This window comes from Ammospiza caudacuta, chromosome 3 (genome assembly GCF_027887145.1).
Source record: "Ammospiza caudacuta isolate bAmmCau1 chromosome 3, bAmmCau1.pri, whole genome shotgun sequence".
NCBI lineage: Eukaryota > Metazoa > Chordata > Aves > Passeriformes > Passerellidae > Ammospiza > Ammospiza caudacuta.
The window spans coordinates 61,058,016-61,073,716 of NC_080595.1; the positions used below are offsets into that span (position 1 = coordinate 61,058,016).

General features: G+C 36.7%; 1 protein-coding gene across 2 annotated transcripts in view; it reads left to right on the forward strand.

Annotated features, from left to right (window-relative positions):
* Positions 1-15,701, forward strand: part of HBS1L (HBS1 like translational GTPase) — a 57,646-nt gene that overhangs the window by 807 nt on the left and 41,138 nt on the right. For both annotated transcript variants that reach the window (XR_009274540.1, XM_058801411.1), the window contains exons 2-4: positions 1,962-2,027; positions 3,839-3,976; positions 6,126-6,320. Coding sequence is in view for 1 of the 2 variants with exons in the window: in XM_058801411.1 (XP_058657394.1) it covers positions 1,962-2,027; positions 3,839-3,976; positions 6,126-6,320 (399 nt within the window). In the remaining variant the exon portion in view is untranslated. The remainder of the gene's footprint in view (positions 1-1,961; positions 2,028-3,838; positions 3,977-6,125; positions 6,321-15,701) is intronic.

The following is a 15,701-nucleotide window of genomic DNA, read 5'->3' on the forward strand; positions in this document are numbered from 1 at the left end:
AGTGGAATGAAGGAGTTCTTCCATAAGAACTTGGCTTGTGCCTGCAGTACTGCAGCTTTCTTTGTGCCCTGGGCCCATTAACTTACACAAACCATAAATCAGAGTAATTTTTTTTTCCTTGAAAGTCTTTATAAAAATAAAGACTTGGTTGGCTTGGGTTGTGGAGAAATGGACACACTTCCCATTCATATTAAAGAGCCCTTTTGTGAGAGCAGCAATTTTGTTGCTTCACTTTGTCAGATTATTAAAAAAATGCAAGAAATGCTTCAGCCTGTCCCTGGTCTTCTGTTGAGTGAACAGACTACACGGTTTTTATGTATTATAGTACCACAAATTGGGTCTTGCACTCTGATACTGGAATTTCTTGGAAGTTGTAATTTCATGTGAGCTGTGCTGGCTGTGTGTTCCCACCTTGAAGTTTCTGCTAGTGTAAATTTACCTAATATAGGCAAAATCCAGAACTATACTGGGAATTTTACTGCTTGATTTTTTCATCCTCTAGAGACCATTTTTCATCACAGATTGGTTGAAATGTTGATTTCAGCTGAGTCGCTGGCTTTTGAGAAGTTGAGTGTGCACTGCATAGTTAATTTCAGTGTTGATACACTCATCAGACTTCTGAAATAAGTTTGCTGAGATACTCAGTAATTTGCTGTAGCTATTAAGTTCCTTTTTGCTATTGGAAACATGACTGTGAGGTTACGTGTCAGGTCTTTACCCTTGTACCACATGTTCCTTCTGTAGTCACACAGAATCATTTATGGCCCCAATGAAATAGACTTTGTGTCTTCTTCTATATTAAATGCAGTATGGTTTTTTTAATGCTGCATGTGGTTCTGTAATGCCCAAATATGAGTCGCATTTCTAAGCTAAATATTTAGCTTAGTATTTTTTGGTTTCTTTTCATTGGCAGACTTCTGAGGCTTTAGGTCTTCTGGTCTTTATTTGACCATGTTCCATTTTTCCCCCCTCTCCTTTCTGAGATATTGTGATCATGACCAAATGTGATATTCCATCTGCAAATATCTTGACAATACAGCTGGAATGCTTCTAGAGAGTAGCTTCTACTGTGTTCTCTGTAATTTATGTAAATTTTAAATTCTAGTTTTTATGGTCAGTGCATGCTGTGATCTGCCTTTTACAGCAATAAAGAATAGATGTTACTTGTGAAGCTGCCAAGTGCAGTAGTGTCTTTAGTAATAGCTTTTCATGTATTTCATTATTGCTTAGTGAAAATTACACTATTTTTTAAGATTGGCATAATACTGGGATTCATTTTTGGAGACAAAGGTGCATAACTTACTCTTTGTATTTCTTGATGCCTTTTTTTTCTGAGGAAAGAATATTTTTGTCTTTAAGTAACTGTTTAAGATACTTGTGTTTTACCTGAAACAATTTTGCGTATTCAAAGGGAATTGTGAATTTTTTTTTTTTTACCTTGCTGAACTTGATTTGAAAGGTGGATGGGTGTGAGCATAAAATAGAGAAGAAAGATGAGAAATGCATAGGAATGGAGTAGAAATGCTGATCTTGAGTTGTTGAAGTAGAAATTGTAATTGAACTGCCTGTCTGGGGTGAAGACTGAGAGGTCAAGCAAAAATATCAAGAGAAGTGCCATGGGCAAAGATTTGTGGAATGTAGGAAGTTGGACTTAGTCGGTGAGGGCCAAGGAGCTGCTGAAGGAGGAGGTGTGAAGTATGGTAGATCTTGGAAATTCTCAGCCTAATGAATAGACTATTAAATGTTAAATTGTATTATTGTCAGAAAATTCTGTTATTGGGACTTGGAAGGTTATTTCTCTCCTAGGTAAGTAAACAGAACCTCACTCAAATACAGGAAATGCATTATTTCTGGAATACAGGAAATGCATCATTTCATAAAACCTTGTGCAAAATGTATGCTTTGAATTGTAGTATTATTTAGAAATTGTGCAGATTAATCTTGCTGTTTTTGCTTCATAGACTTTGAAGATGATGATGTGTACGGCCAATCAGTAGAAGATGATTATTGCATTTCTCCTTCAACAGGTTAGTTCAAATAATTATCAAGTATTGTTCATTGATACCTGTTCTGATATTTATTTCTGAATGAAAACAAAGTTTAAAAGCTAGTGACACTTTTGAAAAGTGCCTAGTGGCCATAATCCTGTTACAGTCAGTTATGTAGTGTTAGGCATTGGAATTTGAAAGTTTCATTAGACAACTGGCCACATCTTGAGTCCTACATATGTGTTACCCTAGGTTGTAATGTAACTGTCAATGTAAAAATCTGCTCCGTGGGAGTGTGTTGATCATCTTGAAACATTTGGTGTCTTTTTCTGTGGTTAGTAGGATCTACCTGGGCTTAACAGTTGTTATTGTGCACCTGGTAGTTGGTGTCTTCTGCACACCTTTGAGTACATGAGGGACAGGGAGTCTCATTGTGGGTTGCAGTGCTGTTCCTCTCATGCAAGAACGCGTGGAGCTAATCAGCCTTCCAGCGTTTGCAGTGTTGCAGGGTAGGTTTAAATACAGCAAAGGCTGTGTGCTCAGGTAAGGCATAATTGGAGTGGCTCAGCCCAGCTGAATTCAGCCTGGCTGTAGAACCATCAAGTTGTGTTCTCCAGTCAAGTCTCTGGCAAGACTATCAGTTCAGGGTTTCCCCAGATTTGGTGGCAGTGCTTCTAGAGCTGAATGGCCCCTGGAAATAGTACAGCTGGTGTTGACATGAAGCTGTGCTACTGCAGGTGACTGGTTTGGGTCTAATCCACCATGACTGTGATGTAGTAGTGTGTGACCTCTGGCCACAGGAACTTGAGATAATTCGGTCTTCTTGAGATGAACTCTGGTCCTCTCCCATGCTGTTGATTTCAGTGATGAAAATGTGCAATGTGTACCTTTTGCTCAAGTAGAGACTGATAAATGGCAGAATCAATTCCTGGCTGTGCACAGTAATTTTCCTAAGAACTCTTTGTGTGGAAGCTTCAATTATAAAATAATCTGATGTAGATTGTACAGCAGTCTTAATAGTTGCTTCAGTTGTGGCAATTGAATATGAAGTGGTATGTATGCATTTGGGAAACAGCTGCTAGAAGTTGCTACTTCTGGGTATACACCTGCGTTCTGTGAGGATTTCAGAGCTGGGGAGAATATTACATGGCTTAAGGCAATTTGTTTACATTATTATTTGCACATTTCTGAGAAAATATAATGACTGGTGCTCTTGTTCAGCAAGGAGTTTTAGCTGTATATCGCTTAATGTTGCTAAATCAGAGTGAAACCATGCACTTGTTTAAAGTTTTTTGTGAATATGTGTTTTTACTCATGGGCTGTATTTCTAATGAAATTCCAAGAAAGAAAGGATGTGTTCAACTCCATTCAATTCTTATCATTAATTTAACAGTCACATATTATAGTCGCATACTTTAAAAGCCATGCTCATTTCATGCTAACTTTTTAAAATTCAAACTGGAAGTGGTTGAAAATTGAAATTCAAAAATGGTGTAAGGTTCTGAAGACATTAGGCCATAGATTTGTATAGAAAATACTGTTTCTCAAACCTGGAGTATAATCTTTTTTGTAATGCTGAACTTTGCAGAATTACTTCATTCCATTCATACAAGGATATTGCCCAGCCTGTAGTTTCACTGTGATGGCAACTTGTTTATATTCTAGCATGAGCTGTTGTATGCTCTGTGCAGTCCTCAGTTAGTAGTTATTACACAGTAGTGTCTCACCACCCCCTTGAAACCACTGCAAGTCCAACATCCTAACTTACTTTACTTTAGTTATGTTTTGCTTTTAAAGGAGGAAAAAAAATTAACTTCTATTTTTATTACTTCGTTTTTTACCTAATGCAGCAGCTCAGTTTATTTACTCCAGACGAGACAAACCAGCCACATTTGCTGAGCCATTAGATGAAGAATATGGCTACGAAGGTACTGATGCTGCTGCTGATGGTTTTACACCCACTCATCAGTTGACTGAAGTTGATAGAGGTAATTATAGAAAACAACTATCAGAATAATCTCTTACAAAAGTTAAAGATTTACTAGAATAGCCTTAAATTAATGTTTCTTACTTGACTGACATTGCTCAAAATTTTGGAATCTTGTTATAATTCCCTTCAGAGAGCTACCTTCAGTGATCATTCTTCAAGTTCATAACTACCTTTTGTGTACTACTTGTAACTTGGTTGCATACACTGAAATTTGTTCTTAGTTTCTTACTAGAAATAATGAGATTTTATGTGGAGACATTAGAACAGCTGTACTGACAGCTCAAATCTTCACTCTTGAATATTATAAACTGAGTATTAGTATTAAAATGATTTCTTTTTGCTTTGTATTCCAAATTATAGAGATTAGCAGTATTTAAGGGGTTTTCGAAGTCTTTAATTTCCTTGAAAGAGTAGCCAGTATTCTGTACAATCTTTTCTTACCCTTCCCTTTTGAGTTCGTGAGACTTTTGTTTCCATTCAGTCTTGGAGCCATGAGTTCCATGTTACAAACTGAGTTCTGAACTGAGTGGCTGGGGAAAAAATACTTGCTTTTGTTTTTTAAACTTGCTGCCTAATTGCCTAATTACTTGCTTTATGAAAAAGATTCACAAGTCTCTTTCCTAAGTATTAATAGTTAGTACAGTTTTTAATGTTTTGAAAATAATCAGGATTGTTTTTGAAATGTTGAAAAGATCAGACTAAAGTGTGTTGAAATTTGGTACTCAAAAAAGTTGCAGGAAATTCAGAACAGTGAATTAGAAAGAATTTGGATTTCATGTCAAGTAAATTGATAAAAGTTAAGCTAATGCTTAGAGATATGGTTAAATATGATACATTGAGAAATAATATACATGTTTTTACAGCAGGAAATAAAGCTGTGGAGGGCAGTTTGAAAGGATGAGCCAGTGTAATGGTACATGTGATCTAGACAATGCAGTCCTCTGGCTTTGCAGAATGCTTTTGACAGACTCAGTCAGTTAAGATCTGGTATTGGAGCAGGAAGGAAAGTAACATTTTGGACTAAAAAAAGAGAGAAAAGAAACCTCAAAATATCCACTTCTACTGTGAAAACAGCAGTGGTCTCACTAGACCTATTGTGTTTGATACAGTATGTAGTGTTGGCCATTAATACAACATTATTGATGTAGCCAGAGTGGCTACAAAGAGTTTCACAAGGTTGTTCTTGTTGGGTATTAGATAGTAGAATAGCAACCAGCACATTGTGCAGGGCTCTACACACACTTGTTTTGCAGGGCAAATGTCTGGGGAAGATTCACTTGTTATTTGAATTACAGGTAAAGGGTGATAATATAAGTAACCTCATGGAGGTAGGAATTGTGCAGCGTTGAATTCCCAAACTTCTTTAAACATCTTCCAGGAAGTGTTCAAATAAAAATATGTGGCTGCCTTCCTGTTCTTCAGTTCCTGTTTTCTAAAATCTGAACTGGCAGAAACCAGGATTTCAGGAAGATTTTCTTCTGCTCCTTAGTGTTTGTATGGCTTCCAGTGAGTGGCAGCCTGGTGAATTTTCAGTCTCTTATTGTGCAGCAAATATCTTAGTAAAGGCTTGTAGTAGTTGCAGAAATATACTCCAAAGAAAATTGATTTTATCAGCCAAAAAATATATTACAGTTTCAGGAAAGGTAAAGATTACAGGTGGTTTGAAACCTGGCGTGTTGATCCAGGTTTTCAGTTGTTAAGGCCTGAGGACCCTGAAAATGCTGTTTTACTTTTGGGTGTTAATTGTAGCATCTGTAAGCACTTAAAATGTGCTGTTCAGTGGGATTATATGTTGATTTACTGTATTGCTTTGGATGGTTTTAAGGTGATTATTTGTATTTCTTCCCTGCAATGAAGATAGTTATTTTACAACATCAACATATTTCAGTACTGAGACTTCCTAGATTAATAAATAGTCAGTAATATATTATTTATTAAAATATCTGAAGTAGGTCAAATATTCTGCAGGGAGGGTGTGGGAACAAAGTCTGTCAGGGCAGTAAATGAGATTATAATTAATTTCTAAACATTTTAACCCTTATTGTAATATTTTTCCTTCTGTTTGCTAATCAGAGGTGTGGTGCTAGTAGTTAGGTCATTGAAGACATATTTTTGGGCAGTTTATAACAGTAATGTGTTTCTTTCAGCCCGTCTTAATTCATGCCTTGATCAAATGAGAGAAGTTTTGGCAGAGTCCATACCAGAGCAAACAATGGTGCAAGCAGTCCTGGATGCTAAATTTGATGTACAAAAGGCTTTGGATCTTGTGCTTTCACAAGGCAGTAAGCAAAATGTGAAGACCAAGAATAAGGATGCTGTGATTTTAGCAAAGACTACAAAAGGTATACTTATATTTAATTGCTTATATTCAAGGTGATTCATTTCTATCTACAGTTTAATTTGGGCTTTACAAACTGTGAAGACACTTACCATTGCAGTAGTAATTTCTTGGAAAATGAAAGAAGACTGATTTACTATATGTGTGTTCTAAAACATTTCAAGGAAAGAGCTTTTCTTGAGCGAGAAGTCAAAATAACACTTCAGTGTCAGTTTAAATTCAAGCTGGGACCATCTGCAGTTCAGCATAGATTTCTCATAATATATGATTTAACTGAATTAATGCATGTCTTTAGATTTAGAAAGCATCTTTAAATTTTTAGTGCTTCTGTTATTTATTTGGTAAACTGACATCTCCCATCCCTAGTATCTCCCTTTTTGGGTAGTGTCTATTAAGTAGCTTTTTTATTCTGATTTGTGCTTAAATATTTGTAGTCTTTACTGACATTCTCTGCTGATTCTTAAAGTTCTTTATGTATTTCAGTAGATACCTGTGATTTACATGTAGAACATTCTTTACCTTTGGATGACACTTAGTAATTAAATGCCTTTTCATGTTTCTTGATTTTTTTTTTTTTTTGTTGCTGCTGTCAACTTTAAAAAAATGGGATATTTCCTTGTGACTGGACTTCCATCTGAAAATTATTGGCTATTGTAAGGTAAGGAGACTTATATTGTTGTCCAGAAATGTGTGTTGATACAGACAGTTTCTCTTGTGGCGTAGACAGTTTTGCTGACAACACCAACAAACCTGGGTTTGGAAACTTGACAGACAAAAGTGATTCGGCTCTTTATTCTTTAACTACAAATTTTGAAAAATCCAATATAACTTCATGTGGAAGGAAAGGATTGAAATCCTCTTCACCTGTTCTGTCATCTGTTTTCAGTGATGATTTGTGTAAAGGATCATTTTGTGCCCCTTTGAATAAACAAGCAGAGAAGCAACTACCAGAAACTGCTAATGCAGTAAGTTTGGTTCCTGACAGTCAAGATGTTTACTCTAGGATAGGAAATAACCCATTGAAGTACAAGGAAACACAGGACTTGAAATCCTTGCTGATGCAGAATGTGGTTTGTGATTCTCTGAGTCCTGAACACAGCATTCCTTTTTTTTCCTCAAAAACTTCTGATTGTAACAGTAGTGCAAGTTTTTATAGTCCTCCGTGTTTAGGAAGTGCTTTAGGAAACTTGACTCTTGATAATGAAGTCAGTCATACTATAAATAAAAAGAATGAACTTGAAAATTTTTCTTCGGCTGCTTTGCCAGTGTTAAGATCTGGAAGTACATCATTGGCTGACTTGCTTCAGGAGCACCAGGAAAGCAGTGCTAGCCACTGTTACTCTTTGGCTGATCTTTTCACCCAGTCAACAGCAAGTCTCACTGATAGGAAGTTGGGAACCTCATCATTATCACAACTAGTAAGTCAACCCCAAACTTCAGGTGGGATGCCAGAGCTAACAGGATCTTTGTCTTCTCTAGCCCTTTCTGAAGTTTGTCCAGTAAAGGAGGTTGAGAATTTATCACTCTCGGATTTAATAGCAGAGACTATTGAAATAGATAAAACTCAGCAAAGGACGGATTTGTCCATGCACAATGTAATTGAGTCAAGGCCCTCCCAAGGAACCAACATTGATTTAAGTGTCCTTGTAAAAAGTGCAGGTGTATCTACAGAGAAAAGTGTGGCAGGGCGGTCAAATACCTTAAGTCCTGAAATGAAACTTGTAAAAGAAAAACAAGGAAAAGGTTCTGGTTTTGCCAAAGCAAACAGAAAACCCAAGAAAGGGCATGGTGGTCTTAAGAGGCAGGATTTGTCCCTTTCATGGATCAAGGCGCTGCGTGCAAGACCTTCAGCTTTTGCTTTAACCTTGTGCCTCCGTTATCCTCCCAAAGGATATAAGCGGCGCACAGTTGGGCTGCACAAAACTTTCCTATACAGTAGACAAGTACAAGATGTAAAACCTAAGGAAACTGGTCCTACAATAGCCATAACACCATTTGACTTCAAAACAGCATCTCCTGATGATATTGTAAAAGCTAACCAAAGAAAAGCTTTTACAAGACAGTAATGAGAAAAAAAGGCATCAGTGTTGTTATTGAATTGTATTTAAAGAATTGATATAGGACCTATTTGTGATCCAGAGCTGATTTTTTGTATTATTTTTTTAATTGACATATTACAGTTCTTGCTGATAGGTAGAAATTTGTATGTGAACTTTTAAAGTGCTGCACTGAATATCCTAATTTTTGCATAATTTTCACTGACAGTTTAACATTTTTAACTTCTGGAGAGTCTTGAACTCTATTATACAGATGCATGTACAAAGTTCTGTAAACACCATTAGTCTTCTTGAAATACCACTTTAAGTATTGAAGATACAGTTCATTGGGAAGAACAGTGAATTATTATTTTGTAAAGTAATTTGCTATATGGTGTACAGTTTGGGGAGCAGGAACCTCAGTTTATATTACTACTGTTTTATTAAATGTTCTTAAGGTTAGATTTTCTGATAAAGGTATGTTATTAAACTGCCAGTCTTGTAATGGATGTTTCCAGTCAATGTCATTATTCTATCTTTATACTGATCACACTATTACAACAGAAATGCCTTTAGTTTTTAAAAGCCTCAAGGACCTCAGGTTTTGACAGTTCTGGTTGTGGTAGTGCATGTGTAGTTTTTGATAGGACCAAACTTGTAGGGGAGCAAGCAATTAAATTGTTGCGCCCCGTGACTCCAGTTAGCTATCAAAATGTGATATCCAGCATTTTAAACCAGCAATTTTATAGATATGTACATGCTGCATGTATTTCATAAGAAGGTTCCCTAGGATTCTATTGTTTATTCTCAAGCCTTTCAGAGAAGTGCTGAAGTTTCAGTACTTTCAACTGTAGCATGAGAGTCTTTGCTTAATGGAAAAAAAAAATAAGGCAAAGCCTAAGTGCTGTTTGCGTCTGCCTCTTGTCTTTTTTGATGAAAACTTCCTTCAGAAATGGAAATGCATTCTCTTCTGCTGTTTGTACACATTGCCGTTACTTTGAATCTTTAGATGAAAGATCCAAATCAGAACATTCTGGAATTGCTATGGTGCCCTAGTATTCAAATTAGTAGCTGCATGTATGTTTTAACTTTGCTTTTAGCACACATTATGACATCTAATATATTTCCAGTGTCATTGCCAGTAATTTAAATTCAGAACAGCAATAAGTTCAGTAGAGATATTCCTGTCAACAGCAATAAGTTCAGTAGAGATATTCCTGTCAAACTCGAAAAATGTATGTTCATAAACTTACGCTAAACTTGGCAGCTAGTATGAAACGGTATATATGACTTTCATCTAGTTTTAACCTAATTTTTTTGAGCATGTTCGGTCAAAAAAAAGGACAAAACTCTAAGGTTTATTCCTGACTTCAGATTGCACTATGATTTTGTTTCTAAATAAAATAAAACATGTTCCAGTTCTCTCAGGTACAAATTTAATGGTCTGTATATTTTACTTGTTTGTCTAGTTGATGCATCTGTCATTTAGGACTAAGACCAGTGTGATCTTTGACCTTGTGAATGAAATGAATGTTTCTTACCCTAATTAATAAAAGTTTTATATAATGACAGTGCTGCAGTGTTTATGTTCCAATTGATGTGTTAATCTATCCAAACCTATTTGGAGTTCCTTTAAAGGATTAAATAATACAATCCAGTGTATATACTATGATCTGATAAGTTCATTAGCAGGAGCATAATTGATTTCTTGAGAAGACTTTCTATAGGATCTGGTGGATACTGATTGTACTACTGATTGTTTTCTTGATTAGTCATAATAGCAAATTCTACTGTGTCAAAAATATGAAGTGCTTTTCAGTGAGCTCTTTCTCTGCAGTTAATCCAAGCTTTAACTTCCCCATGCTTAAAAATCCAAGTCTGTTTTTCCTACTGACCAAAGGGTCCTGTTAGCAGAGTTTGTAGGTAAAGCTCACTTTTCCCAAAATTGTGTGTATTTTTCTAGCAGAGTAATTCTAAGTTTTTGACATAAAATACGAGTGCAAAGTTTGGCATTGTCATGCCTGTTATATTTGTAGGTGGTTTTACTTTCCTGTGTTTCAAATACTCCAGAAGACTTCATTAATGTCAGTAGAGATTTCTAATATGTGTGGGTCTTTTAAAATTGAACAGCTTTGCTTTCCCTTTTAAATATTTTCTTATTTCCTCTGTCTACCTTTGGTGCTGGTCTGTTTTCTCATTCCCCTGGCTGCCCTTATTTGCATAAAACTCCTTAGCATTTGTTGTCATTTTAGAGCATGAACTGGACATACAACTAAATGTAAGTTCTGTGGATACCATTGGAACAGGTGGTGGGGGGCAAAAAGAACATCAGCATTGTATCTTTATCATGGATCTTACTGTGGGATTGTTACCTTAGTAAACAACTTTGGATCTTGTTAGGCAGCTAGATTTTCATATATAATTACTTTTTCATTGGCATTTGACTCTGGTGTTAGTAGTCATGAAGTAGCAGTATATGCTATTCAGTGTGTAAACAGTAGGGGAGGGATTTTTCCTCAGTTTGCAATCCTGAAGTGAGCCTTGAATTGATACAGACCTGCAGGCTAAACATTGGAGAAGGTACCTAAGTGGTGGATTAACCTGAATTCCAATTAATTTTCAGCAGAGATTTATTTTCATGCCTAGACAATTTTATAGTTTTGTTTTTCTAAGCAAAAAGTATTGTGTCACTATATTTATTTTTTAAATTTAACAGGTATTTTAATAATTTCCTTAATTATTCCTTTAATTATTTACTGAGAATGAGGTATATGGTATCAAGGACAAGTTTGTGTTGGAATACTGCATGATATGGTATGGGGCATTTTTGTGTAACAGCTGTGTTTGGCCTTTGCACTGAAGGGTTTGTGCCTAATGAATATTAGAATTCTAGTAAAGTAATTCTGCTGTTTTATGCTTGACATGGTGAGTTTATTTTCTTAATTTATGTATATAATTCCCCTCCCTCATTTTGCATCTACTGTCTTGGCTAGTATGAGTTAATTGTGTTACTTGTTTTGGAATTCATATATTAACATTGCAAAATACTTTTCTGTGTTTGCATATAAACAGAAAAAGGTAATATTAAACTGCATAGAGGTACTACTGTGTACTCCTAAGGCGTTTAGTACATCAAATCTATTTTGTGCATAATTTTTAAATGGCTACTGACTATTTTTAATACAAAATTGACTTATGGATGTTGCTTTATGTATGTAAATAAAATGCATATTATTAAAGGACTGAGATAATTACGATTTCTTGTTAACTTACCTGATAGAAATAGAGTTGAATGTTCTGTAATGTTTATGTCTATTGTGGAAACAGGCTCTAGTTCTTGTCCAGGTTTGCATGCACATTCTTTGCACAGAAGATTCCTTTGGAGAAAGTAAGGCAAAATCTATTTGGACAGTTCTCAAGATTTTAAGTTTCATGTGCAGCAAACTGCTTGAATTTCTAGAACTGCTGAACAACAGTATTTCAAGATGTTATTTCTAAGACACTAATTGGTGCAGGGGTGTAGTCTTTGCAGTCTTGTGTTTTGTCCTGTTTCCTTACTGTGCCATTAAGAAACATTTTTCTGTAAACAACAGTTTCTGAAAATCTGCACTTAGGCAAACTAGTACTGCAAAAATGACTATCTGGACAAAAGATCTGTATGAATATTGGATACAGCTTGTCTTTTTATGAAGCATATGTACTTTATTACAGTGCCATTGTACAAGGGCAGTAGTTCATTCACGAGCTAGGGTTATACAGACACTCAGTCACATATTTTTCAAATCTAAAATACCCAACTTCTCAGATTTTTAAAATGTTTTTGTATTAGGTTTGATTATGGATCAGTATTTCAAGAAAATATTTCATCCCATTGTAATTCATGTAGTAAACTTCCTAAAGTGCTGAAAAGGGATGAATTGAATTTGTATGGTTATCTTACTCTTTTTTTTTGTTTCATTTTGTTGAAATGTAGACAGCTAATGAACTTAGATTTTATGTTCAATTTACTGCATCCAGACTTTTAATTGAATGATAGAAATGACATTAGTCCGAGTCACCTATCTGCACTGGAGAACAATGTGAGGAAACAAAAAGCCAATGGTGATTTATTTATTTATTTAATCACACTTGTCTTCCCAAATTGCTCTTTCAATGCAGTTCAATGGGAATGAGTCTCTATTTTATTACTGCTGTATTATGCAGCAGTTGCTCCTTTGTGTGGTCTGTTCAAGTACACCATATTACCAAAAAGTAAAAGCTAGTTGCAGTTGGTGATTTTAGGTAATTCTTAAGGTGAACCATCTGTATGAAGCTGCTCGTCAGCTTCTAGTGTCATCATGGAAGGGTTCTTTATCTGGTTTGTGGATTCGTTATGTTGCATGCTTAAAAATGGCCCATTAGAAACAATTGTGAGTGACTTCTGAGGTATGTCAGTAGTTTGTAGTTTGCTCAAATAATTGATTAGTATGCTTAGTGTTGGTAGGATTTCTTTAGAAAATAACCCATTGCCCTAAGTTTCTGGTACTAAGACCAGAAGATGACTATAACCTGTAAAATGGTTGTAGTCTGTAGAGATTAAAGTGATATTTGAAAGAGGATCTTTGAACCGTTTCTTAAGAATTAGACTTATGAAAACAATGAAAATTATTTTACTCTTTTGTAAATGAGATAGTGGAGATTTTAGAGAAGAGTTGCTCATGAAATATTGACTCATCATCAGTGAGGTCCCAGCTGACTGGAAGCTGGTGAGCATTGTCCTGATTTTCAAGATAGGTATTAAGGAAGACTCCAGAAACTACAGACCCATCAATCTCAATTCAGTGTCTGATAAAGTTATGGAAAAGATTTTTCTGGGAGGTATTGAAAAACATCTGAAAGACAGCACAGTCAGTGATCACAGCCAGTGTGGCTTTATGATAGTCCTGTCTGATTTTGTTTTATTATAAGGTAGCCTGCCTAGTTAGCCAAGGGAATCCAGTTGATATAATCTTTCTGGATTTCAGTAAAGCTTTAGAGACTGTCTCACAGGATCCTTCTGGACAAAACGTCCAGCATGCAGCTGAATAAACACATTGTGAGATGGGTGAGCAGCTGGCTGATGGATCAGGCACAAAGGTTTATAGTGAGTGAGGTGACATCAGACATCTCTAGTGAGGCTCCATCCTTGGCCCTGTGCTCTTCAACATCTTTGTAAATGTCTTGGACACAGGACTGGAAGGATAATGAGCAAGTTCACAGATGATAGAAAACTGGGAGGAGCTGCAGACTCCCTTGAGGGCAGGGAGGCCCTGCAGAGAGACCTCAATAAATTGGAGAGTTGGGCAGTCAGCAACCAAGTGAAGGTCAACAAGGGCAAGTGTCAGATCCTGCCCTGGGGGTAGTACATACAGACTGAAAAATGAGATGCTGGAGAGTAGTGCCATGTAAAGGGACCTGGGGGTCCTGGTCCATGGCGAGTTGAACATGAGTCAGCAGTGCCCTGGCAGCCAGGAGGGCCAACCCTGTCCTGAGGGCCATCAGGCACAGCATGGCCAGCCAGGCAAGGGAGGGGATTGTCCTGCTCTGCTCTGGGCTGGGGCAGCCTCACCTCCAGTGCTGGGGGCAGCTCTGGGTGCCACAACATAACAACGTTAAACCACTAGAGAGCATGCAAAGGAGGCCATGAGGATGGTGAAGGGCCAAGAGGAGAAGCTGCATGAGGAGCAGCTGATGTCACTTGGTCAGTTCAGCTTGGAGGAGACTGAGGGAAGACCTCATCCCAGTCTCCAGCTTCCTCATGAGGCGAAGAGGAGGGGCAGACACTGATCTCTGTGATGACCAGTGACAGGACCCGAGTGAAGGGCCTGAAGTTGTGTTAAGGGAGGTTTAAGCTGGATATAAGAAAAAGGTTCTTCACCCAGAGGGTGGTTGGGCACTGGAACAGGCTGCCCAGGGAAGTGGTCACAGCAGCAGCCTGACAGAGCTCAGGAGGTGTTTAGACGATGCTCTTGGGCACATGGTGTGACTCTTGCGGTTGGTGCTCTGCAGGGGCAGGAGCTGGACTTGGTTCTCGTGGTTCCCTTCCAACTCAGAATACACTGTCATTTTGTGATTTTTGGCGATGTGTGGACATAATAGCTGATGAAGATGGATATTGTTTTGATAATTTGAGTCTTTATCCATAACATGAAAAATATACAGATTTCCCTTTTTTGACTGGTGACACATGTTCTTGATGTGTGTAGCATTTCTCAGGTGTCCTTTGTTCTGGTATTAGATATTCAGAGATTTCAATTTGAAACACAGTCTTGTAGTAAATTGTTCTCACTATAGTCAAGACAAGCAAAGATTTTTGTTTCAGGAAATGTAGCTGGTATGTATGGGTTCTCTGAAAAATCTTTCTTAAAATTCAAATTTCTGACAAGTATTTTTGTGAAAATTGTTCCCTCAGTGAATAACATCTACATTTTCGTTTAATTTCTGCATGTTTTTTTTCTAGCTAAACTACATTTTCATTTCTTTTTGCTTGTGTTAGCGTTACAGAACAAACACATACTGGTGATTGAGCAAGGTTCTATTCCCTTTTAGGCACCATTAACGGAATTGTTAACCACTTTATGACATTAAGATTTTTGATTTTAGTGATGCTTGAGCAAGAAAGAGGTCAGGTGTCTGTAAATGTGCAGTCCTTGCAGGAAATAAGCTCTGCAAACTGATTCTGTTTGGTTTGGTTGTTGTTGGGGCAGCAAGGAATCTAGAATTGAGCTGTCTTTGTGGTGGCACTGGCTATTTTGTTTTATGGTAATTTCTCAAGAATAGCACCGAGAACAGGTCTATTTTTTATAAATATTTAATAAGAAATAAACTTCACAGTAGAGTCAAAGTTGAAAGTAAGGCACAGGAAGCTGAAAAGCCTTACTCATGACATGCCAGATAATCTAGGAATAGAGCACATGTCTCAAGTCTAGGTTTGTAGATACTGGGATTTCCTACTTTGTTTTGCTTACAGAGAAGCAGTTAATAGATATTAATAGAGAAACAGATATTTCTTCACTGAAATGTATCTTTGGTTTATGCTGTTATTCTGAATTTATTCAGAATTTTAACATAACTGGTAATACAGTGCAGGCAGTTTCAAAAAAAGAACAAATAAAATTGGCAGGTGCTTACCTTGCATTTTGTTAATTTTTCTTTTAATTTTCTAATTTTTTTTTGCCTCTCCTGTATAAGTGTCTTCCTTTATTTTTGCTTTACATCAGTAGCAGTTAAAAATGAAAAAATCACACCAACATCATCACAATGTGACTTGATGTAATTAGCTCTTTCTTTTTACTCAGTTGAATGCAGAAAGCTTTGGTTTTGGTTCAGAA